A 23236-nucleotide genomic window follows, 5' to 3' on the forward strand; every position below is an offset into this window, starting at 1 on the left:
CCACACATGCGAGCTTGGGCCCACCAAGTAGGCTCGCACACCTCCTAGGCCTGCATGGTCGGGCTAGTTGGTTGTATTCGGATGTCTGAAGGTACAACGACCGTCATGTATCATGTCAATCATGATAATCATCATCATCATTATCATAATGTACGTGTGTTCGTACTCATCATAAAAAGGGAAGTATCCCGATGCATGTGAACATATAGAGGGGTTGTGCATTAGGAAACTCTTTATTACCATACATGTCATAGCATATCATACATTTTATTGCCAAGCATGTTCATGTCACAGTGCAACATGACATTATACATATCATCGTAACATGAGATATCATCATAATGTATCATATTGTCATGCATCTCGTGTCATCATAACATATCACATCATCATAACATAACATATCATCATTATATATCATATCAAACACATGACACGTGTAGGGGCCACTGGGCATGTGTTATCATACATAAGGCAATTCTTCCGACCGAGCCAATAGTAGGGCCACTTACTTGGTTGGCCTAGGCTGAAGCTACTACGACCCCTTGATGCTAGCTTAAAACTATCTCTGAAATTTAATTCTTCCTAAGGAGTCTCATAATCCTAAACTAGAATTCTCGTTATGTTGATATGGTCATGTTTATGTCTTGTGAGACACCATGATATATCATGTATGATAAACATGAATGCAATGCCATGTATATGTATGTACGTCTAGAAAGGAATTTACGACATGAGAAGTTTGGAATTATTGTGTGTATCATCTCATTGAACCACTATTTTTAATGCAGGACCTCGTGCGTGTTGAATGTCATATGATCACGGACTACTTTTACAACATGTTATGTACGAACTTGTAGTCATGTCTAGAGGGTACGTTAATGAGCTCGTCTAGTGGGTTCATGCACGCATGCTGAACTGTGTGTAGAAAAGTACTATGCATACAATCCTATCCAAAACTAAAAGTAGAGCCCAAGGAACAGTCATGAAAATTAGGTCTCCAAATCATGATACATTTTGTATATGAATGCATTTTTCAACCCCAATAGTGGAGTCACCTGTTGAGTCTTATACCTTTTCAGGTAAAGATAAATAGGCTAATGCATGGTTGATGACACGTGCTAACAAGACCATATAGAATTTATGTAAGGAGGTGTTTAAACCTTATTTTTTAACCATGTTTTCACCCCATTTCCATTATTTATGAATATTGAAGTTCATCAAAATTTTAAAGTTAAAATGAATGATAAAGTTTTTTGCTTGAAACAATCACGGTATGCTCGTAGTAACGCTCCTACTTTATTGCACATATAGTGATGCCCCAACACGACATCAGTAGATTTGACCAATTTCAATTTAGGCATACGACATTGAGAGACAATCGTTTTACGGGACGTGGATACCAATGAAAGTTTTCGTCAAAAATGTATTTTGTAACGTTCTTTTCGACTTTTTCTAATATTTTTTTGGTGTTGAGAAAAGTTATATTTCAAAACATTGTAGAAATCAAGAATCAGTATAAACAAGTATCTTACACTTCTTAAATAGGTGATAAATCTTAGTGTTGGGTGATTATTTCTCATGAATACTTTTTATATTTCATTAATATTTATACCATATAACAAAAATAAAAAATAATTGATGATACTTTACATAGATATTGAACCTTCTAATTTATGGACAAATTAATGTCTATGAATATTTTAATTTTGGAATAAAGGTTACATGAATGTATAACAACCCTATTTTAAAAGAATTATATAATCGACTTTAAAAGAAAGAAAATTCATATGAAAAAGTGAATGCATAGCTTATAAAATCTCCCGAGAATAGAATGATACAAAGATTCTTCAAGATATACTCCTTTTGCTATATTCACTTTTTGAACTTGTTTTTGGTAAGATATATTGAATATTTATGTATTAATTTTTACTAGGAGAAGAAAGAAATCAAAAAATTTCTCGAGAATCCTACCTCTTTCAAACAAGACCTAATTTTTACTTTCTAAAGCAGACCGACAATCAGATTCCCATCGTTCGCCCACCAATAAATGGGGTATACCTTTTTCAGGGCGGCGGTCAACCATCCACATATATTAAACTATGTGTCTCACTAAGACTTTCTGACTCAGCCATCTCGTACTCACAGGAAGAAACTTGAGCTCCGCAAGGGCCTCCCCTCTTACCGGTCATGATAGATGAGAAGAAACCCTATCTTGGAAAAGCCACATACATGCAATAGAACAAAAAAAAAAAAATAGACCATTTTTGACATGTAAAATCCTATTTGCTTATCAGTCAGGTTCCATCGTTATCAAGTTGATGCAAATAAAAAGCGAATAAAAAGCGAAGTTCAAGGAGGTATTTGCATGTAGAAATCCTGAGACCAAAATTGATTCCTGAGACCAAATTCTAGTAAAAAACGATCTCCAGGGAAAACAAATATCATCACCAAAATTCTGAAGACAACCAAACTAAGTATATAATTGGAAGCCTACAAACCATTCAGCTTTTCATTCATTAAACCAGGAAAAAAAAACATAGAAGGCCTCCCTAAAACTTAGTCAATTTCCATACCAGAAATTGCTTCATCCAAAATCATCTGTAGTTCTTTTGATCTTTGTCTCGTCAATGCAACACAATCCTGCAAGCACGCCATCCCCGTACGGATTAGAGCACGTAAATCATGATATACCAATTAAAGTATTTTGAAATAGTTAAAATCATTTTCATCAAGTTCAAAATCACTCTCAAACATGACTTTAATCATTCAAAATTCATTTAATGTTTAATTTTACACTTTTAAACACAATTTTCTTAAGAGTGATTTTGAACTGGATGAAAATGAGTTTAACCGTTTCAAAATCAGAAATCACTCTCAAAGATGTTCTTACTCTAGAGTAAAAATATCAGTTTACATAAAGGTGCGTCCTAAACCAAGAGAAACTTTTGGAATTGGATGATACTACAAACAATGATGACGATAATTAATATTAATATAACCATCAAGTCAATTAATTATTTTTCGAGTTTATTTTAACCCTTACAAAATCACTTCCAAAATATCATATAAAGAATATGCATCCCAAGGCAAGATAAGCAAACCAGAGAAGCTTTTGGGCTTGGATGATATTATAACTTTTTCACACATCAAAGTTAGTGTTTCTTGCAAAGTAAAGATGGTAATGATGATAGTAATCATAATACAAATCATCAAGTCAATTCATTATTTATTGAGTAAATTAAAAGCTTGTTTCCTCTACTGTGATGAGGTGTTCTTAAAACATTTTTAGAATTTTCAATTATGTTTTCAAAAAAATCAAACACTACTATTATTATAATCCAACATCATATTGAAAATCCAACTAGCTTGACCAAACTTTACACACAAAAAATGTGGAAGAAATCCAGGGAACTAATCCATTCTCTAACGAATTGGATTCAACTAATAAACATGCCAGAGAAAGGAGAGACCAACCTGAACAGCTGATGTATAGGCAAGCACAGATCCACCCGGTTTGTAGAAGGACACTAGTTGACCAGATGAATCCAAGACCACGGTTACAATAGTTTCCATGACAGACTCCTCCTCCGCAGTAGGGTCAGCCAAGATGTAGTTCTTGTGGAGTAGGCATGTTAATGAGAAAGGAAGGGAGTTCAATTTCAGTTTCCTTTTCTCTTTATTGACAGCTTCCTTCTCAAAGTTTTCTCCACCTTCTTCCTCAGAGACGAATACTACTTTTCCATCATCATTTAGAGCCACAACAGGGATTTGCACTAAGAATTTAAACCAGGAAGAAGTTTAAAATATGGCTCAACAGAGAAAATGGGTACCAATCGTTTTAAAGTACTTCAAACTACCAACTCAACAAACAAGAATATTAACATTGTTCAGCTTTCTAAGAGCAATGATAAGGACTTTCAAATGATAAAATAACCATTAATCACCGGCATGCTTCATAAACATAGGATAAACAAAAGATAACACCAGTTGCTGAAGGGAGGATAAATAGTTTTATACAAAACCAAAGGAGTTACATAAAAGACTCCAATGAGGCTACTTAATTCGGATTATGCTTATGCCCATCAAATATTTCCAGCATAAATCATGGCAGTCATGAATTTTCCAAAAGAAGTGAGAAACAAAGGACTGGGACTAGTTCATGCCTTAACACCCTAGCCTGTTGGGTGCGAGACACACTCTAAACCCTGGAGCCCTATAGAGGAGTAAAAATCAACAAATATTAAAGATTAACCAGAAGCTATGAAGCATGGATACTATAGTTAAGGTAAAGTGTCATGTCCTACACATATTGGGCACTGGAGCCCTAAATGTACCTTCCTTACTGTACTTTACCGTGGCAGTTTGTTGACTTGATATTTTATACTAACTATAGGCATCAACTAATATTATTCCTTTTCTTTTTCTCCTAACAAGAAACAAGTTTGCACTGCTGAAGAAAAGAAATAAAATCCTCAAGGGTAGAAACTCCCTTTGGGAGTGAAAAGAAAAAAACGCCATTAACAAAAAAAAGAAGAAGAGAGAGAGAGAGAAAAACGGGACCATCCAAACAAAGACAATGAAAAATGAAGGAAGAAACACAAGGAAAGCCACAGCCGCAAACATCAAAGAGGAAATAGGAGCTACACAGAGAGGACAGGAGCAAGATGTCACGATCATGCTCGTTCAAGGCGTGTTGCTTGTGGCCGCGTGTCAGATGTCCCAGTCATACTTGTCCAAGACGTGTTGTCCATGGTCGCATGCCAATTCCAAACCTCTTTCACTTGCTTTCATGTTAGATAGACATTTACTATTTTTTGTTGTATCAATACGGAAGTGCATGACCGGTCTCCAAAATCATGTATAGACCGTGCTAAAATGCCCCAAAATGTACTATAGGGGATGTGACTAGTCAATTTTTCCTACCCGGGTTATATGCTATCAAAGTCGTCGTTGTTACTTATTTGCTTTTAGCTTATAACATTGATTTCTTTCAAATTGTTTTCAACGCATTTCTTCACTCACACTTTCTAAAGTATTTCTTTCAAACGTGACCCGAGACTTAATCATACACTAAGGTTGTCCACAAAGTCCGACTTTCGTATGACTGACTTGTTCGCCGGGTTAGAACAAGTGTTGTACAATCGTTGTCCCGCTGCCACAAGAGTACGATTGTGACACAAGGCACCAAAAAGCCAACCAACAATGCCAAAAAAAAACCTCCAAAGAAAAGCCACCAAATTGAAGAACCAACCAACAAAGCAGAAAGACGATCAGCAAGACTATCAAAAGGAAATTCCAGCCAACAAAAATGAATTAGCAGCAGAAAAGTAATACGTTGCCTAGCTTTTGGAAAATAACATATACGAGCTTCCAAGCTTTTGGGGTTTCTTGTATTTTGCGTGTAATCTAGGAAAGATGGCTCGAGAACACCTTGAGGAACATTTGGAGGAGTCTAAGAGAACTAGAAACAAGGTGAGAGAAGAGACACAGAGGCTACCGGAGATAGATTAGACAATTAAGAAAATGACATCATTGCACGAATGTTCAATCAGCTAGTGGAACAGAAGGTTACAAAAGAAACACAAGAATATCGACTAGTACTTTAAACACCACCAAAGAACAAAGGCAAGCCACAAAGGAGACTCGATGCGCCATTGCAGCATTGGCCATCGATTAGTCTCAGAACCTGAACCCAAGAAAAAAAGGGAAACCACTCCAAGAGAATACAAATTAGAGAAGGACTTACACGGGTGCAGGTATTAATTCATTTGATACCCCAGCCAAAATCCCACCTAAAACAATAGAGCCCAACCCCATCCGACCTTCAGCGCAGCTCACGAAAAGACATACATTGCTAACAATTGATAGACGCTAAAGATGCAATCATAATGTGAAAAGGCCATTTGTTATAGATGTGATGAGAAATGCTCCATAGGCCATAAATGCAAGAGCAAATAACTCGAGCTATTAGTTGTGCATGATGATACAGAAGCTTAAGAAATGGAAATCGATTCTAGGAACGACAAGCTAGAATAAACCATGATCAAAGTAGTAGAGTTGTATTCAATGCTATTGAGGAGATTATCCAATCCAGGCACCATCAAGATAGTGGGGTGAACCGAGAATGCAAAGGTAATTGTCTTTGTTGATTGCGATACTACACACAATCTCATCCCTCATCAAGATCAAAATGCTCGTCTTTGAAATGACCAATTATGGGGTTATTAAGGGGGTAAGAACAGCAATGAGAGGTAAGGGAGTATGCACAGGACTCGTGGTTTCTATTGCAAGTCTAATGATTAAAGAAGACTGTATACCTCTGGAACTATAGGGATCAATCTGATATTATAAGGAATGCAATGGCTCCAAACACTAGGATTGCCTAAGGTTGACAACAAGGGCCTGGCATTAGCCATCAGAATTGGGGATTCAAGGATCCTGATCGAGGAAGACCCTTCTCTTACCCAAAAAGAAGTTTTGATGGAGAGTCTCAAACGGTCATGGAAACAGCGTGACCCCTTCCTTGTGGAGCTCTAAGAAGATAATAGAACAAGTTGAAGATTTTCATTTCCTAAACACAATCCCCCCTTCAAATCTTCCCAGTGAGGTGGACAAGCTCTAGACGGGCTACACCGATGTTTTCCAATCAACATCCCAAATTCCCCTGAGGCGCGGTCTAGATCACCATATTCAATTGAAGGAAAGCTACGAGCTGATCAATGTGCACCCATATCACTACCAAGTGATCTAGAAAGATGAGATAACGAGATGCTTACGACTAGAATCATTAAGCCAAGTACTAGCCCCTATTCAAGCCTAGTCTTGTAGTAACAAAGAAGGTGGAAGGTTTTGATAGATTACAACATAGAGGGAAACTACACTTCTAGACAAGTTCCCAATCCAAGTCATTGAAGAGTTGTTTGATGAACTACGCAGGTCCAGCGTATATTCGAAACTTGATTTGAGGTCAGGGTATCATCATATTTCGATTGACAAATCAGGCATTCTTAAAACCGCATTTAGGACACATGAAGGCTACCATGAGTTCTTAGTGATGCCATTTGGCCTAACAAAATGCTCCAGCCACATCCTAGCCGTATGATCCGAGCATTTAACCCTTTCCTAAGAAGATTTGTTCTTGTGCTTTTTTTACAACATTATGATTTACAACACTAACTTGGAGACCCATGTGACACACTTGACGGTAATTTTGAATACTATGTGTGACAGGTCCTTGTTGGCCAACTTGAAGAAGTGTACGTTTGCACGGGATCGAACCAATTATTTAGGACATTTGGTCATTGTGAAAGGTGTACAAGTTGGCTCTAAAAATGTTAGAAAATTAAAGGGTCTCAACCAGTGAATGTTCGAGAACTGAGAGGTTTCCTAGGGCTAACCAGTTACTATTGACATTCATACCCAAATATGGTTACATTGCCCATTACACCATATGTCAAGAAACATTGCCTTTGGATGAAGTGATAAAGCCTTTCAGGCCTTCAAATCTCTAGAGCAAGCTGTGGTCACACTGCCTATGATGGCTCTCCCTGATTATGTAATCATTTCATGGTGGAAATGGATGCCTAAGGGACAAGTCTAAGGGTTGTTCACCATTTGATTGCCTATTTTAGTCATACTTCATTGGCACAAGCACAAGCCAAATCGAAATATGAGCGAGAGCTGATGACCCTGGTTATGACAGTTTGGAACACCATTTTATTGTGAAGATAGACCAGCATTCATTGAAATACTTGACAGAATAGAAGATAATTCAGCCGAAGTATCTAAAGTGGTTCTTGAAACTGCTAGGCTATGACTTTGAGATCCAATGCAAGCCAAACCTCAAGAATAAAGTAGCAGATTCTCTTTCATGTATTGCCACCCACAGTTCATTTAGCAAACTTAACAACTCCAACCATACTAGATCTTGAAATTGTCGAGAAAGAGATCAGTGAGGATGAACATCTTTGTTGTATCTGTTCAGACATTGAGAATGATCCTGTCATCCACCATAAGTTTTCAATTCACCTAAATACTCTTCTCAATAAGGAAAAAATGGTTGTATACCAAACCGAGCCTCATACCAGCGATGCTTCATACATATCATGGCTCGATTAGGGGGAGGCACTCAGGATTCTTGTGAACTTACAAGCAAACTAACAAGGAATGAAGAAGGATGTAAAGAAATACATGGAGAAATGTGGAATTTGCCAATGGAACAAGACAATGGCCATGTCACCAACGGGACTCTTACTACAACTACCCATTCCTGATAAAATCTAAAAGGAAATCACCATGGATTTCATTGAAGGTCTTCCCTGATCTAACAAGAATGAAACAATTCTAATTCTGGTGGATTGCCTACACATGCCTATTTCTTGATGTTGAACCATCCTTGTACAACGAAGACAATTATCTCTCTCTTCACAAATCGATAGTCAAGCTCCTTGGTTTTCCTCGATCCATAGTGTCTGACAGAGACAAGGTGTTCATCAGCAACTTTTAGTTGAATCCTTCACGCTTCAAGTCCCCCAGCTATAATGCAACAAAGCCTACCACCCACGGACTAATGAGCAAACTGAGATCGTCAACAAGAGTTCGGAAACTTATCTAAGGTGTTTCTGCAAGGAGAGATCCAAGCAATGGGCACACTAGCTCAGTTAGGCAAAGTGTATGTTAAAAGCAATGGTATGATATGTATATGATGAAATGTTATGTTAAAAGCATGAAACGTTATGTCATGTCTCCTAAATTGTGTGTATACAGCATGATATGAATGACATGAAATCACAATAAATGACATGAAATATAACCTCGTTAGAATTATGTATGATATGAAAAATGATATGATATGATATGAATGAGAAATGATAGCGGAGTTATATTTAATAATGTTGAAAACGGAAAAATATTGGGACCTCATGTGCTCATGCATTGGGGGATACTCCTATTCCATCACGAGGGTACGGACACGTACACCACTAGGCAGGTGAAGTATCATTGTGTTTTACATAATGTTGTCGTGACGATTACTAATTCTAATGGGTGGCCGGCATAAGGAGCTACCAGAAAAGGCTTGCCCGACAAGAAAAGGGGCCCAGCGGTGTGCAAACTGTCTGGTGAGCCCATACTCGCACGTATGGGTTGTGTGTAGAGTATATGGTACACATCCAAGCTGCCCATTAGGATAGTACCGTAGGAAAAGAGACTGATATGATAGGTCCCGTCATTGCATTTGCATCTTCTTGCATTTAACCCCCAATAGTGGGGTCGCTTACTGAGTATTTCTTTAAATACTCAAGCCACATGCTACCTCTATGTCAGGTTAAGACAAGGTGGCCTCCCACCCCAAGCGGTAATGTGAGATCCGCAATAGTAAAAAATATATATAGTAAGAGGGGCAAAAAGGGAAAATCATCACCAATCTCTTAGTAGCGTTAGCACAGTTGTTAGTATATAATTATTTTGTCTCTGCACTTAAGGGGTTATCTTGTATTTTGTGTGAATGTGTGGTTGGTAGATCATAGTAAAGGAGATCACCACCATCTCAAATCGGTGGGGATACTCCATATAACCTTATTTTGTTTAATGTGATATCAAAGTAAGGGGAATCCTTATAAAAGCATGAACACTTTAGTTTGGCTAGCATGTCTGTGTCCGACACATGTATCAAACATTTGTTAACAAAACTGAGAGTAACTACAATAAAAATAAAAACAAAAACACATGGCTAAGGCAACATAACGGGCAAACACAGAAGCATGAGAGATGATTAAGGAAAACTTATTTTGATGAAGCACTAAAAGTATTAAGATTGCCAAGTAAGACAATCCATATAAGGATGTTTATTCTCTTGGTACATTGGATTTCCATAAAGCCACAAAAATCTCCTTTTGTAAAGGTGAAAAAGCTCCTAAATGCTTAGACAAAGATTTCACAGAGAATCCACCTGCTTCCAAACTTTAGGAATACTAATCCAAGGGTTCTCAAAACTCATCCAATTTCTTCCAGCCGTATGCCAACCAAAGGAGTTATACCCATGTATACTAACAATCACCTTTCTCCAAAAGGATTGAGGTTCATTTATAAATCTCCAACCCCACTTGAGAATGAGTGCCGTATTTCTTCATTTTAAAGCTCCAATTCCTAGACCTCCATCATCTTGAGATTTAGTGACACTAAGTTCCATCTAACCAATTGGTTGATTGTACCACCCTCNAAAAAAAAAAAAAAAAAAAAAAAAAAAAAAAAAAAAAAAAAAAAAAAAAAAAAAAAAAAAAAAAAATTATCATCATTCGTTCCGAATCCAAACTCACTTGTGAAGGCATAAGGAAAAGAGACAACTTGCAAAGGCCTAAGGAAAAGAGACATATAATACAATGAAATACAAGAAAACACCAAATTACAAGCATCAAACCGACCTCCTCTTGATAATATGGTAGTTTACTTCAGGACATGATTACTTAATGCCCCCTATAGATTTTAATAACAACAAACGAAATCTAAAGAGGGAAAAAATCTGAAATGTAAAGGATTAAAAGCAGAAAGTATCAATCTATGATCTGAAAAACTATCCTTAATGTTAGTGGAGGACAAATGTCCCATTATAACCAGCATTACTGCCATAACCATAACACCTACAAAATTATGCAGAAATATATCAAGTTATGAACAAGTTGAGAGCCTGAAACCTCACAGTGAGAAAATGCAGCAGCTGCAGAAAGAAGTGCAGCATCAAATAGAGATCCATCGGCATCCAAACAGTAAATATCCTGTGGAATGCATATCAAGTTGCTATTTCATTTAAAATAATTAACCACAATAATAAAGCTGCATTCTGACCAAAAATCAGGCTATAGAGAAAAAATGTCCAATAAGAGTAAGGATGATGCAAGTGAACAAATTTCAGAAGCAAAGTATACAGGTACATCAGTAAAGGCACCTCACTTCAAATACTAAGATGCTTCTAGCATAAAAATACATTGACAGTGCATGACTTTAAAATACATACCAAGTACGCCATCCAAGCAGCTTTTCCTTTAACAAGAGATAGTTCCCTCAGATCAATCATCCCAGAACTAAAGAATTCACATCATCAGTTTCTTGATTAGTTAGAAAGATTTAAAGGAAATTGCAGAAATCAAAAAAGTGTATTGCATTCCTCTTGCCAGATTTCTATCACTTCTAAAATAATGAGAAACACAATATCGCAAGCAGAATAGTTTGCAATAGGTAAGTCCTTTAAGAAAATTTAAAATGAAGAGAGAGAACTTATCATGAACCTAAAGTAGTTTACACGTGAAAATTATACATGAACAATTTTTAGAGTTTAGGGTTGAAATTAATTTTTTTTCCCAAAAAAAAATGAAAAGTGAAGTAGCTTAATGACCCATCAAGAGAACATTGCAAAATATCATCCCCTCCCTAAGAACCACACGAACCAAAACATCCATAAGGGAGATCCGATCTTCTACTTCAGTGTCTCTGAACATCTCTTTAATGTGGAGTAACCAATAGTTTTGTTCACCATTCTAGCCTTGCAAAAGAGTCTTGCCTTTGCTGTTAGCAGGAATAAAGGCGAGAGGGGTCCAGCAGAGCTCCGAAGTGTGTCATTTTGCTCCCCAAAAGAGCCTTGTTTATTTAGTAAACAGCATGAGAGATGTTTTTATAGTTTATACATGCTAACCCATGGGCTTCTTTCTTAATCACTTTCTCTCCAACCCCAATTATGAAGGGGTCATAGTCTCTCATCACAATTTTATACTGTCCAAAGAGCCTCCCTCTCTTTAGGAAATCTACAAAGGCACTTAGTCATGAGGTAAATATTTCTACTTCTCTAGTTTCAAATCCACGAGTCACCAGGGGCAAAAGGGAGGCAAGTTATTTTCCAATTTACCAAATGTTTTCCTTTACCCTGTCACTGCTGTCTAAAAAGTCTCTGATGATCTTTTATAGAATATCAGCAATCTTGGAAGGCATTCTGAAAAGAAAAACATGATATTGGGGAATAATAGAGGGTACCGATTGAACAAGAGATAATATTCCACACCAAGAGAGAAGTAAATTCTTCCATTTTGAATTATTGCACCTGAATTTATCTATGATTCATTTCCAGGAGTCCTTAAAAGTCAGATTCCCCAAAGAGGCATTTCCAAGTTTGCTCCATGCGCCCACTCCACAGGAGAATGTTAGAATCTCAGCCCAAATGGTACCGTTACACTAGCTTCATCAGATCAGACTTCAGTGTCGTTCAATTAACTGCAAAGACAGCATTCATCGTCCAGCCTTGTGCTTTATATTTGTTCATTGAATTTATTATTTTCTGAGTTAGTGGGGTTAGTTCTTCTGTTATAATTTTCCCACTAGCCTGAATCTTGTAGTGTAGATCATGTTTGAAACTGCCTCAAGACTTGCCACGATTCCTTGTATAAATCCTGCTGCTGTGTTTAACTAAGATTATTGAGACCCTTCATATTTAAAGTGAGCAAAGGCATCTCAAACATTTCAATAGCATTCAAAATACTTTTTAAAGCTTGATTTCCATCCACACTTAATAGAAAAATATCATCTGCAAATTGCAATAGATCGAAGTAGAACTGCAAGAAATGTGAAATAGTACCTTGAAATAGTGTCAGATAACTGCTTTGAAATCACAGGTGCTGCTTCAGCTGGTCTCCCGGGCCTAACAATTGGAGAGCATATGGGAGGCATGTGGAAATCAACAGCTGGAAAAAGATAGACCCAATATCACAAAGATGTATAGCATGTTATCATAAGGATTATGATAAACAAGGAGCAAAAATATCTAGCTGTTGACAATGACCAACCTATGCAACCCTCATCCGGTGACTCTATGGAAGGCGTCATTACCTCCATTTTAATAGCAGCCAACATTGTCTGCACTATATAAACTTAAGAATAAACCGTCACAAAATCCCAGCACATATGAAAAGGTTAAATGTGAAGGCACTTACCGTAGAACCAACCTTAGCCAGGGCTGATCCGTTCGCAGATGATACTGGTCCTTAAATGAATAGACGATACCCAAATTCAGTTTTGAGAGTCAAAATCAATCAAGCAAACTCAAGATTATAAACAAAAGCTGGAAATGGTAAGAAATGGCAATTTTCTGAAAATCCAAGCTTACAACTAACCAAGAGCAATGGTTGTATCCCTAGCTTTTCCCAGTGCTCTTCCATCAGGACGTATTGATTCAGCGAGATGACGCTCAAAAAACTGAATGGGAAAGAGTCGTCTAAAAGCATCAACCTCCATTTCCGACGACAAGTCCCCAGAAGCAGCATTTGGCAGTCCCATTGTTTGTACTCTTATCTGTTTCTCAGAAATTGGAAACCAGTTTTGATTAGAAATCTAGCTTTAAAAAAAAACTCCATTCCAAATCGGTCGAGGATTTGGAAAGATTTTTAAAATTAGAATTCTACCGCCATTGGAGACCGTTTCTTCTATATTCGAGCAATAAATTTAAGCCTCCCTACACCAGTTCATTAGCATAGATAATTTCCTTTCTATATTCAACAAAACTCAGAACCATTCAAGCAAACTCCTGACGCATTTTGATTTTATGTTTTCCTCCGGATAGATTGAACATTTGTTGAAGAAGAAATCAACAAAATTAAATGCTTCTTTAGAACTTATCCTTCGTGGACGAACAGAATCAATCAAAGAAACAAAATAGAAAAAAAAAACAAACAAAAACTCAAATCCTTAGACAGAGAGGCTGACAGAGATCTCACCAGTGGCGCGGGTTAGGGGCTGAAGCCTATAAGTAGCGCTGATTGCGCAAAGAGACGAGAGAGCGTGAGACGGAGGTAGCAGCGGCGAGCTTATCAGGCGGCTGAGACAGCGGCGTGCGGGTTGGGGTGCAGTAGCTGGTAATCGGAGGGATGAGTGCAAGAAAGGTATGACGGTTCAAAAAAAATGAAGAATGAAAAGACTGCCCGTTGCTATGACGGAGGAGAGGAGGATTGAGGAGGTAAAGACAAGGGTATAAAGGGAAATTAACAAACGTAAAATTGATTAAAATGATTTATTATGATATTTTATTTTATTTTTTTAATATAAATTATATGGTAAGAATTATATATATATATATATTTTTTTTTTTTTTAAATACATATGATAGAAAAAAAATCTCGAGTGGAACGTGATTGGTGCGAGCTCTTTGTCGGAAACTCTTGTCCCCGACCCCGTGAAAATAAATTGAGGTATGATTATTTTTGTTGGTCCAAAAAATTATATCATTGGTAGTTTAGTAAAAGAATTAGGGACAGTCGTTTATCGCTTAACTGTAAAATGAAATGAAGTATACTTATTAACTACCATCCATTTACCTAATTTAAGCACGGTCTTTGTTCTATACTAATCTCTTAAGAGACGGTCTATATTTATCACTCGCAACACAGGCTATGAACAATTGCACATATCCTAAGTTGCATTAGAATAACACGAGTAGATATGTTTAGGTAACATATCTCATCATTGTCGTCATCTATCAGTTATCACCCTCATTCCCGTGAACAATTTATTATAATTATCCCTGCATTTTTTGTTCATTACTACGCGTGTACATGGTTTAGGCTGAGTTGGGTTGAGGGATTTTTTTGGACCAACTCAAAAGTTCGAGTGGTTGGATTAGTAACCCAACCCAACCCAAAATTTTTCACAACCCAAACCGGAATTTTCGTGTTGGGTTTGGCGGTAAAATAATGGAGCGTTGAACAAAGAAGTCTAATGACAAACACAGAGCAGAAAAATCTGACGAGAGTGGAACGTGGAACAGAGCGGAGAGACAGTCAGTGATGACGTCCAACGAGGAATATAAAGACGAGGTCGAGCAGAGAAATGAGAATTGAGAAGAGAATCCAACGGAGAAAAAAATAGGTAAGTAACGTCAACGTCCGACGACACACGTAAACGAGACAAGAGTAAGATGAGAACTGAGAAGTTGAACAACAAACGACGAAATAAATGCTGTGATGTGAGACTGTAAGTGTGAGAGCGAGACTTCATTTCACTTATCTAGTTACCTTCGAGATCGAAGATAAACATGAGATTGGAAGACAAAGTCTCGGACTTAAGGTCAAAGAACAGAGAGAATCAGTCTACAGAGTGCAAACGCGCTAAGGGCTCGGGCCTTTTCTTTTTTTCTTTTTCTTTTTTAAAGTTTTCGGGTTAACTCAATAATTTGAATTTTGAACCCGAACCCAACTCAAACCAGATCAAGTTCAACAAACGAATCCAACTCAAACTCAAAATCCTTTTAAACCCAACTAAACCTTTTAAACTTTTTTTCTTGAGATTATATGAACAAATTCACGTGTGTTCAAGATGTCAATTCATAACAAATATTTTATCCATTATTTGTCTTTAAATCTTTAAATGTAACGTTCGAAAAATCTATTAATCTTGAAGGGTCCTTTAAACTCGTGAAAGCAAAGGCACGAACGACATCGTTTCCTCAAGTATATCATAGGCCATGGAGCCAACAAACCACCACCACAACTCCGCCGCCGGATATTCCTCCGCCGCGTCCTCACCGCCCGCACGGCGGTCAATTTGCCCTAATTGCACCCGTCCCCAACCAGTCTGCCTATGCAAATTCCTTCCATCACCACCAATCGCAACCAAAACACAAATCATTATCCTTCAACATCCTCACGAGGCGCAACACAAGCTCTCCACCACCCCAATCCTCACCAAATGCCTCTTAAACGCAACCACCATCGTCAATCGCCGCCTCAAGCCCGGCCTCTCCGATCTCCTCGACCGATCTCCCACCGCCGTCTACCTCTTCCCGCCGACGCCTCACTCCTCGCCGCCAATCAACATCTCAGAACTCGACCTAACCTCCTCATCCTCGCCGGATTCCAATCTGGTTCTGATAGCGTTCGACGGAACATGGAAGCACGCGAAGGAGATGGTGCGATCGAGCGAGGAGTTTCTATCGAGATTCGCGAGGAGAATTTGCTTGGATTTCGACGAGAGCGTCGATGGCGGAAGCATTTTTGATTCGGAGTTGATTCTGAGGAAGGAGCCGCACGGCGGTTGCGTTAGCACGATGGAGGCGGTGGCGAGATGCTTGAGAGTGATGGAAGCGGATGGGGCGGAGATTGAGGTGAGATTGATCGGAGTTTTGAGGGAAATGGTTAGGTTACAGGCTGGGTTCCTGAAGCCCATGAACCCTAGGCCCAAATTGCTGAAGACGAAGAAGAAGATGAAGAACAAGAGCGAAAGGGAGGATGAAATTAGATGAATCTTTAACATTATCATTTTAGTCCCTTAATTTTAGTTTTATTCCATTTTTGTCTCTATATTTCTTTTTATTTAATATTAGTCGCTTTCGATATTAATTAGTTTATTATTAATTTTTCTACAATTTTTTTATTTATTTAAAATACATAGATAAAATAAAACAGGTTAATTTATTCATTTATAGAATTTTGGTCTAGCTTGATTTAATTTTCAATTTTGTATGTTAAATAAAAAGTGTTTTTTAGTGTTTAATTGATGATATATGAAAATGACCAAAATATCCTCACACTTCCTCGTGACATCCACTCACGGCAAGTAGCCACCACTGTTGTTTGTTGCTGCCATTGTCATCGCGCCACTGCCCACAATCGTTACCTCCCAACCCGACAGCCACTCCAACCATCGATGATGGTCGACTCGTCACTATGTTTTAAATACAAATTCAAAGATTTTAGTTCATAACTCAAAAAATTATAAGAAATCAACCTGAAAATTTTTGGGCAGAAAAACTTGTTTTTAAACTCTCGCGGAGATTTGATTAGTACCAGTTGAATGACTCTAACTTATAATTTATAAAACATAAGCATTTGCAAAAATGTAAAACTTAACTCTCAACAAAGCTAATTAATGTCTGCAGACAAAAACAAAGGCTTTATATAGCTTTTGACATCTTTAATCTATATGACTTAAATACACTCGTATCACTAAAATGGTTAGTTAATGATAAAATAAGGTAACTACCTGAGTTACGATACACTCATAATCTCCGTATTAAAATAATTAATTAATTAAATTGAACGTTTAGAAATTTATTAAATACACGATTTAAAGTTCAAATATTTATAATTTAATTTGCAAAATTTAAAAAACCATTTTCACATTTATTTAAAAAATAAATAAATAAATAAATAAAAAGGAAAATTTGAGGCCATATTTTAATTTGAGAGAGAGTAATATTGCGTTCCATGAGGGAGCAAGAGCGACCCAACATTTCAGGTGGCCACGTCACCTGTTCTTTGCCTTAAATAGCCACTGTCCCTCCCAAATTTTCTGGGCTTTCTCTCTTACCACTCTCTCACCATCATTATCCACAATCTCCTCCTTCCCCTTCATAATTTATTCATACCCATTGCGCTTCCTGTTCTTCTCAACTTACCATTTCTTTTGGACCCTCACCCAAATTTAGTAATAATTCTCTCATTTTCTCCTCTGTTCTTGTCTTTTTGGCCTACTTCTCTACCTCATTCTCGCCGGAATTGATATTAGTTCAGGAATTTCAGGTATTCAGATGAATTTATTTGCCCCATTTCATCGATCATTTCCATTTCCCTTTTGAATCTCTTCCTGATTTGATATTGTTCTTGATTAACATTGTTGTTTTTTGGTGCTGATCATGATCATTTCTTACCCTTTTGGCATTGTTTCGTATTGCAAATGGATTGGAGCTTTAGTCTTATGTGTTTATGTGATGGGATCTTTGTGTTTTTTGGAGCCCTTTTGAAATGAATCTGATACCTGTTCTTTGTTCCCATATGTGTTTGATGTTCTTTTCAGCTTGGGACATTGCTGTCTGTCATCTTTTTGTTCCCTTTTGTGTTTGATGTTCTTTTCAGCTTTGGGACATTGCTGTCTGTAATCTTTGTTCCCTTTTCCTTAATCTGTAATGATTAAACGTTATTTGATTGAAATCGCCACAATACGGTTGCGAATTGATCGAATAATGTTCATCCATCTTTACTTTTCATGGAATGTAATATGATTTTGTGTAGTTGGTTGTATAAAGACATCTATAGTGTTGGAATAATGAAAACTTAATACACTACTCTTAAGGCAACTTGATGGCTTTTTTTCTGCCTCTTTCAACCGTGGATCTCTACGTGATTACGTCGGCCTAACCATTTGAGGATGTTCTAGAGCACTTTTTGTTATTCATAGAGCGTATGCAATGTGTATTGAGGCATATTGTTCTCGGGAATTTTATAGACGTGACTAAGATCAGGGCATGCCTCTAATAACCACTCGTGGATAAGAGACCTCTCCACATTTCCTAGAAGTGATATTGTCCATTGGGAGGAAGTTCGATCACTTATGTATGTCTTGCCAATGTGAGACTTCGGTTGCATTTCCATCGAGTCTCAGATAGTCATGGACCCATGTAGCTCATATTGAGGTTAACTCCTTTCGTTTTGGAGCATATCGCCTTTCTGATAGAGGTCAATCACAGATCTCTACATGGCTGTGTTATTGAGTCTCACCGCCTCTTTTCTCAACACCCGAAGATTTTACGAACATGACTAAATTTATGGCATGACTCTAAACCATTTGTTAGGACAACGTATCTCTTTCAAAATGGTATGATATTTTTTCACCTTAGGATAGACACTCGTACCTTACCTTTGGTTTTGTGAATAGTGGCACGAGTAACTTGAATGACTGTGTGTATTCTATAACATTTGTATAATTCGGCTGCAGTCCGGTGTAGTTGCCTTACGCATCTCAGGGTTAAGTAAGTTCACGTGCATGCCAAGTATTTCCCATGTTCCACGGCCAAATTATCGGACGCATCCATGAAACACATGTTCTTATCTTTTTCGAAGTTATGAATGCTTAAACGATATGCAATTTTGAGTTCGTACTTTCTCTCCTACAGGGCTTTGTGGCATCTTTGGATGAGAGATAAGGCTGTTTAAGATTCTATCACCAAATCTTTGTTACTATATCCAATTATACGGAAGGAACTAAAACATGTCTGGCCCAACAAAGGTTTCGGATCCCGCTTTCCAAGGAGTAGGCCAGAAAGTGTATCCTTCGTTCTATCAGCGTTAAGCATTGTTTCGAGTTTACGTTCATTATATATCGAACAGCTTAAGATCGTTTTATTGATCGTTTATGCATCTTATTTAGACTTGCTTCTTTAATGTCAATTTCGAACATGCTGATTCTAGTGTTACATGTTGAACTTGACATCTTTTAGTGGCACCGACATTTGGCGAATTGAGAATTTTCAGCCTGTTCCGTTGCCGAAGTCCGATTATGGAAAGTTCTATATGGGGGATAGCTACATAATATTGCAGGTTGCTTTCGACTTATTTACTATTAGTACCGTTCTAGTATCTATTTGAAACGTCTTTTGAATACACTTGGCTATGATATCGTCTCTTTCGTGGACTGTATTTTTAACGAACATTTCCTATTGCAGACGACACAAAACAAAAGTGCCTCGTTCTTGTTTGATATACACTTCTGGATTGGAAGAGATACAAGTCAGGTGTTTTTTCTCGTCTCGTCTCGATGAAGTTTTGTTTGTTTAAAATCATTCGATCTTTGTTGATGTCGTTTTGAGGGGACCAAAACTGTCATATGAATCCTCAAGAAACCTTGCTTTGCATTTTCTTTTCGTTTTAAAAGATTAATTCCTAAATTTCTCGACCTTTTCACGTAGGATGAATCCGGGACTGCTGCGATAAAATCTGTTGAGTTAGATGCAGCTCTCGGCGGACGTGCAGTGCAGCACAGAGAGCTTCAAGGCCACGAATCCGACAAATTTTTATCATACTTCAAACCGTGTATAATTCCGCTCGAAGGAGGTGTTGCATCTGGATTTAGAAAATACGAGGAGGAAGAATTTGAAACGCGGTTATATACCTGCAAAGGAAGACGAGTCGTTAAGATGAAACAGGCACGGGATTCGATTCATATGAACTCTCATATATTTTTGAGTTCGTTATTTCTCTGCGATCAAAATTTCATTTCGATAATGCAGGTTCCTTTTGCACGGTCTTCTCTTAATCACGACGACGTGTTCATCCTCGACACCGAAGACAAAATATATCAGTTCAATGGTGCTAATTCCAATATCCAAGAAAGAGCCAAGGCCTTGGAAGTGGTTCAATATTTGAAGGAAAAGTATCACCAGGGAGTGTGTGATGTTGCAATAGTGGGTATGCAAACTTCTCACTCGTCTAAAGAAACACGTCGACGTTTTTTAAGTTCCTCCTTAGTTTCTTAATCGTGTAATTTTGTTTGCTGTTTTAGATGACGGGAAGTTGGATACCGAGTCGGACTCCGGGGAGTTCTGGGTCCTCTTTGGTGGTTTTGCACCTATCGGAAAGAAGGCTAGCACGGACGATGATGTGGTTGCAGAAGCCACACCTCCTAAACTCTATAGGTACAAGACATTAGACAAAATAATCTCGAATCTAACATGTTTTATGAGAATATCATACGCTTCATTATCGGTATTATTCTGAAAAAACAAACTCGACACGCTACTCATTTAGTTTTCGGACGCATGCAGCATAGCTGATGGCAAAACGAGTATCATTCAAGGTGAACTTTCCAGATCATTGTTAGAAAATAACAAATGCTATCTACTCGACTGTGGTTCTTCAGTATACGTTTGGGTTGGACGGATAACCCAAGTCGAGGAAAGAAAAATGGCGAACCAAGTTGCTGAGGTATTCGAGTAGCAGTATAGCATCCGAGATAGTATATTCCACTAAATTTGGATCTAAATGTATATGTTCTTCGGTATCTGTACTTAGGAATTCGTTACTAATCAAAAGAGGCCGAGGTCGGTACAAATAACACGACTTATTCAAGGTTACGAGACGCATTCTTTCAAATCCAATTTCGGTTCCTGGCCAGCCGGATCTGCAGCTTCTGGAGCTGAGGAAGGACGAGGAAAGGTAGCAGGTACGTGTCATTTGTGACTTAAAAGTGTACCTAACGTACTTCGGGCTCGACTTATTCATTCTGGTACTCAAATTTCTGCTAGCTTTATTGAAGCAGCAAGGCGTTGGTATTAAGGGGATGTCGAAAAGTACACAAGCAAATGAGGACGTACCTCCGTTGCTGGAGGGCGGTGGAAAGATGGAGGTTTAATCCGAGCTTACTTTTTCACGTTAATTTTGAGGATAACTACCTGAATTTGGTCATTACTTTTCTTTCTCGTGCTTCGTTATGTAGGTATGGTACGTCAATGAGGACACCAAAACTCCAGTGGCTTCAGAGGACGTCGGTAAATTCTATAGCGGAGACTGTTATATTATTCTTTACGCTTACCACTCCGGTGAGAGGAAGGAAGATTATCTTTTGTACACTTGGTATGGAAAGGATAGCGTCGAGGTAAGCTCTAGCCACGTGCCGAAAAAAATGGTTGGGCGGTACTAATCATTGCCTAACATGTTGTTTAATGTCAGGACGACCAAACAACAGCTGCTCGGCTAGCAAGTTCGATGTCGAACGCGCTTAAGGGGAAACCAGTTCAGGTACTGAATCGCTTTTCTAGATCAGGATTATGTTATCGTCGTTGACATGTTATATTGGTACTTCGGTAGGGTCGAGTTTTTCAGGGTAAAGAACCGCCACAGTTCGTTGCACTTTTCCAGCCTTTGGTGTTCTTCAAGGTACGCAGCTTTAAACAGTTCGTGTTAGAATCCGGGTTTACGAGTTCGGGTTTTTTAACCGATACGCTCTTTAGGGCGGTGTTAGTGCTGGCTACAAGAAATGGATAGCAGAGAAGGGCTTGGCGGATGAAACATATAGTGCAGATAATATTTCTCTCATTGAGATTTCTGGAACTTCTGTCCACAACAATAAAGCAGAGCAAGTTGATCATGTGGCAACATCATTGGACTCGGGCCATTCTTTTGTCCTGCAAACGACGTCTTCTTTGTTCATATGGCACGGAAGTCAATGTCCGTTCGAGCTGCAGCAATCCGCTGTGAAAGTTGCCGAGTTTTTAAAGGTTTGCAGCTCGTGCTGTGCAGACGTTTGTTCGATTTCTGTACAATTGGCTAACTATATCCTTCCTATTTACGTTATAGCCGGGCGTTACTTTGAAACACGCTAAAGAAGGTACCGAAAGTTCAATTTTCTGGTCGGCTCTTGGCGGAAAACAAAATTATACGAGCAAAAAAGCAGCTCAAGATATCGTCCGAGACCCGCATCTATACACGATTTCATCGAATAAAGGTGACAGTTCTTTATAATGATAATACGTTCTTCTCTACCGTGTACCTAATTAGTTCTTATATTGATATCGATTTCCTTTGACCGATGTTTCAGGACGATTTCAGGTGAGCTTTGGACTGGACTGTCTTTATGTTTCGGTTTGGATGCTTAAGCGTTTTGTAGTTATTCTTGTTTATGAGTTTCTGCAGGTACAGGAGGTTTTCAACTTCTCTCAAGATGATCTCTTGACGGAGGATGTGTTGATTCTCGATACACATGCGGAAGTGTTCGTATGGATCGGTCAGTTGGTCGACGCGAAAGAAAAGCAAAACGCCTTTGAAATTGGGCAGAGTTACATAGAATTGGCTGCATCTCTGGAGGGTTTGCCCCCACAAGTACCACTCTACAAAGTCACTGAGGGAACCGAACCGACGTTCTTCACGACGTATTTTTCATGGGATAATACGAAAGCTATCGTATGTGCTGCCATTTTGCTTTCCGTTTCTCAGTATACTTCTTGTTTCTTCTAATGTTTCGTCAAAAAAATTTCTTCGATGGGTGAAAACTTGGATAGATGCTTCTCTCGTGAAAAAAAAACTTGGTTACTATGAGACCCCACCTCGGTTGGAGAGGGAAACGAAGCATTCCTTAAAGGGTGTGGAAACTTCAACCTAGTATCGGGCCAAAGCAAACAATATCAGGGTGGGTTTGGGCTGTTACAAATGGTCTCAGAGCTAGAAACCGAGCGTGTGCTAGCGAGGACGCTGGGCCCCCAAGTGGGTAGATTGTGAAATCTCACATCGGTTGGATAGAGGAAAGACGTATTCCTTACGAGGGTGTGGAAACCTCTCCCTAATCTGCTAGCGGTGGGCTTGAGCCCTTACACTAAGGGGTGTGGAAACCTCTCCCTAATCTGCTAGCGGTGGGCTTGAGCCCTTACACTAAGGGGTGTGGAAACCTCTCCCTAATCTGCTAGCGGTGGGCTTGAGCCCTTACACTAAGGGTC

The 23236-nt window shown here is 38.4% G+C and overlaps 3 protein-coding genes across 4 annotated transcripts in view; 2 read left to right on the forward strand and 1 right to left on the reverse strand.

Moving 5' to 3' along the window:
• Positions 1–2339: 2339 nt before the first annotated feature.
• On the reverse strand, positions 2340–13987 carry LOC111803880 (exosome complex component RRP43). Its single transcript, XM_023688484.1, has 9 exons — positions 13758–13987; positions 13158–13335; positions 12978–13027; positions 12831–12900; positions 12623–12728; positions 11015–11081; positions 10700–10775; positions 3478–3776; positions 2340–2643 (listed from the first exon to the last, which is right to left on the reverse strand). The coding sequence occupies exons 2-9, from the start codon at positions 13318–13320 to the stop codon at positions 2560–2562; spliced, it is 915 nt and encodes a 304-aa protein (XP_023544252.1). The 5' UTR covers positions 13321–13335; positions 13758–13987; the 3' UTR covers positions 2340–2559.
• Positions 13988–15302: 1315 nt separating this feature from the next.
• On the forward strand, positions 15303–16350 carry LOC111803881 (DTW domain-containing protein 2). Its single transcript, XM_023688485.1, has one exon. The coding sequence runs from the start codon at positions 15500–15502 to the stop codon at positions 16274–16276; it is 777 nt and encodes a 258-aa protein (XP_023544253.1). The 5' UTR covers positions 15303–15499; the 3' UTR covers positions 16277–16350.
• A 906-nt stretch (positions 16351–17256) lies between these two features.
• The window catches only part of LOC111803879 (villin-2-like), a 7183-nt gene continuing 1203 nt past the window's right edge, over positions 17257–23236 (forward strand). Inside the window, exons 1-17 of one of the 2 annotated variants that reach the window (XM_023688482.1) lie at positions 17257–17555; positions 18926–19076; positions 19250–19349; positions 19475–19543; positions 19718–19954; positions 20039–20216; positions 20311–20443; positions 20573–20732; positions 20820–20970; positions 21053–21153; positions 21244–21402; positions 21477–21545; positions 21615–21683; positions 21758–22024; positions 22104–22251; positions 22345–22355; positions 22440–22706. In XM_023688482.1, the coding sequence (XP_023544250.1) occupies positions 19021–19076; positions 19250–19349; positions 19475–19543; positions 19718–19954; positions 20039–20216; positions 20311–20443; positions 20573–20732; positions 20820–20970; positions 21053–21153; positions 21244–21402; positions 21477–21545; positions 21615–21683; positions 21758–22024; positions 22104–22251; positions 22345–22355; positions 22440–22706 (2175 nt within the window). In that variant the 5' untranslated portion in view covers positions 17257–17555; positions 18926–19020. The remainder of the gene's footprint in view (positions 17556–18925; positions 19077–19249; positions 19350–19474; positions 19544–19717; positions 19955–20038; positions 20217–20310; positions 20444–20572; positions 20733–20819; positions 20971–21052; positions 21154–21243; positions 21403–21476; positions 21546–21614; positions 21684–21757; positions 22025–22103; positions 22252–22344; positions 22356–22439; positions 22707–23236) is intronic. The other variant, XM_023688483.1, reaches the window with a different exon arrangement.

This window comes from Cucurbita pepo, chromosome LG10 (genome assembly GCF_002806865.2).
Source record: "Cucurbita pepo subsp. pepo cultivar mu-cu-16 chromosome LG10, ASM280686v2, whole genome shotgun sequence".
Classification (NCBI taxonomy): Eukaryota; Viridiplantae; Streptophyta; class Magnoliopsida; order Cucurbitales; family Cucurbitaceae; genus Cucurbita; species Cucurbita pepo.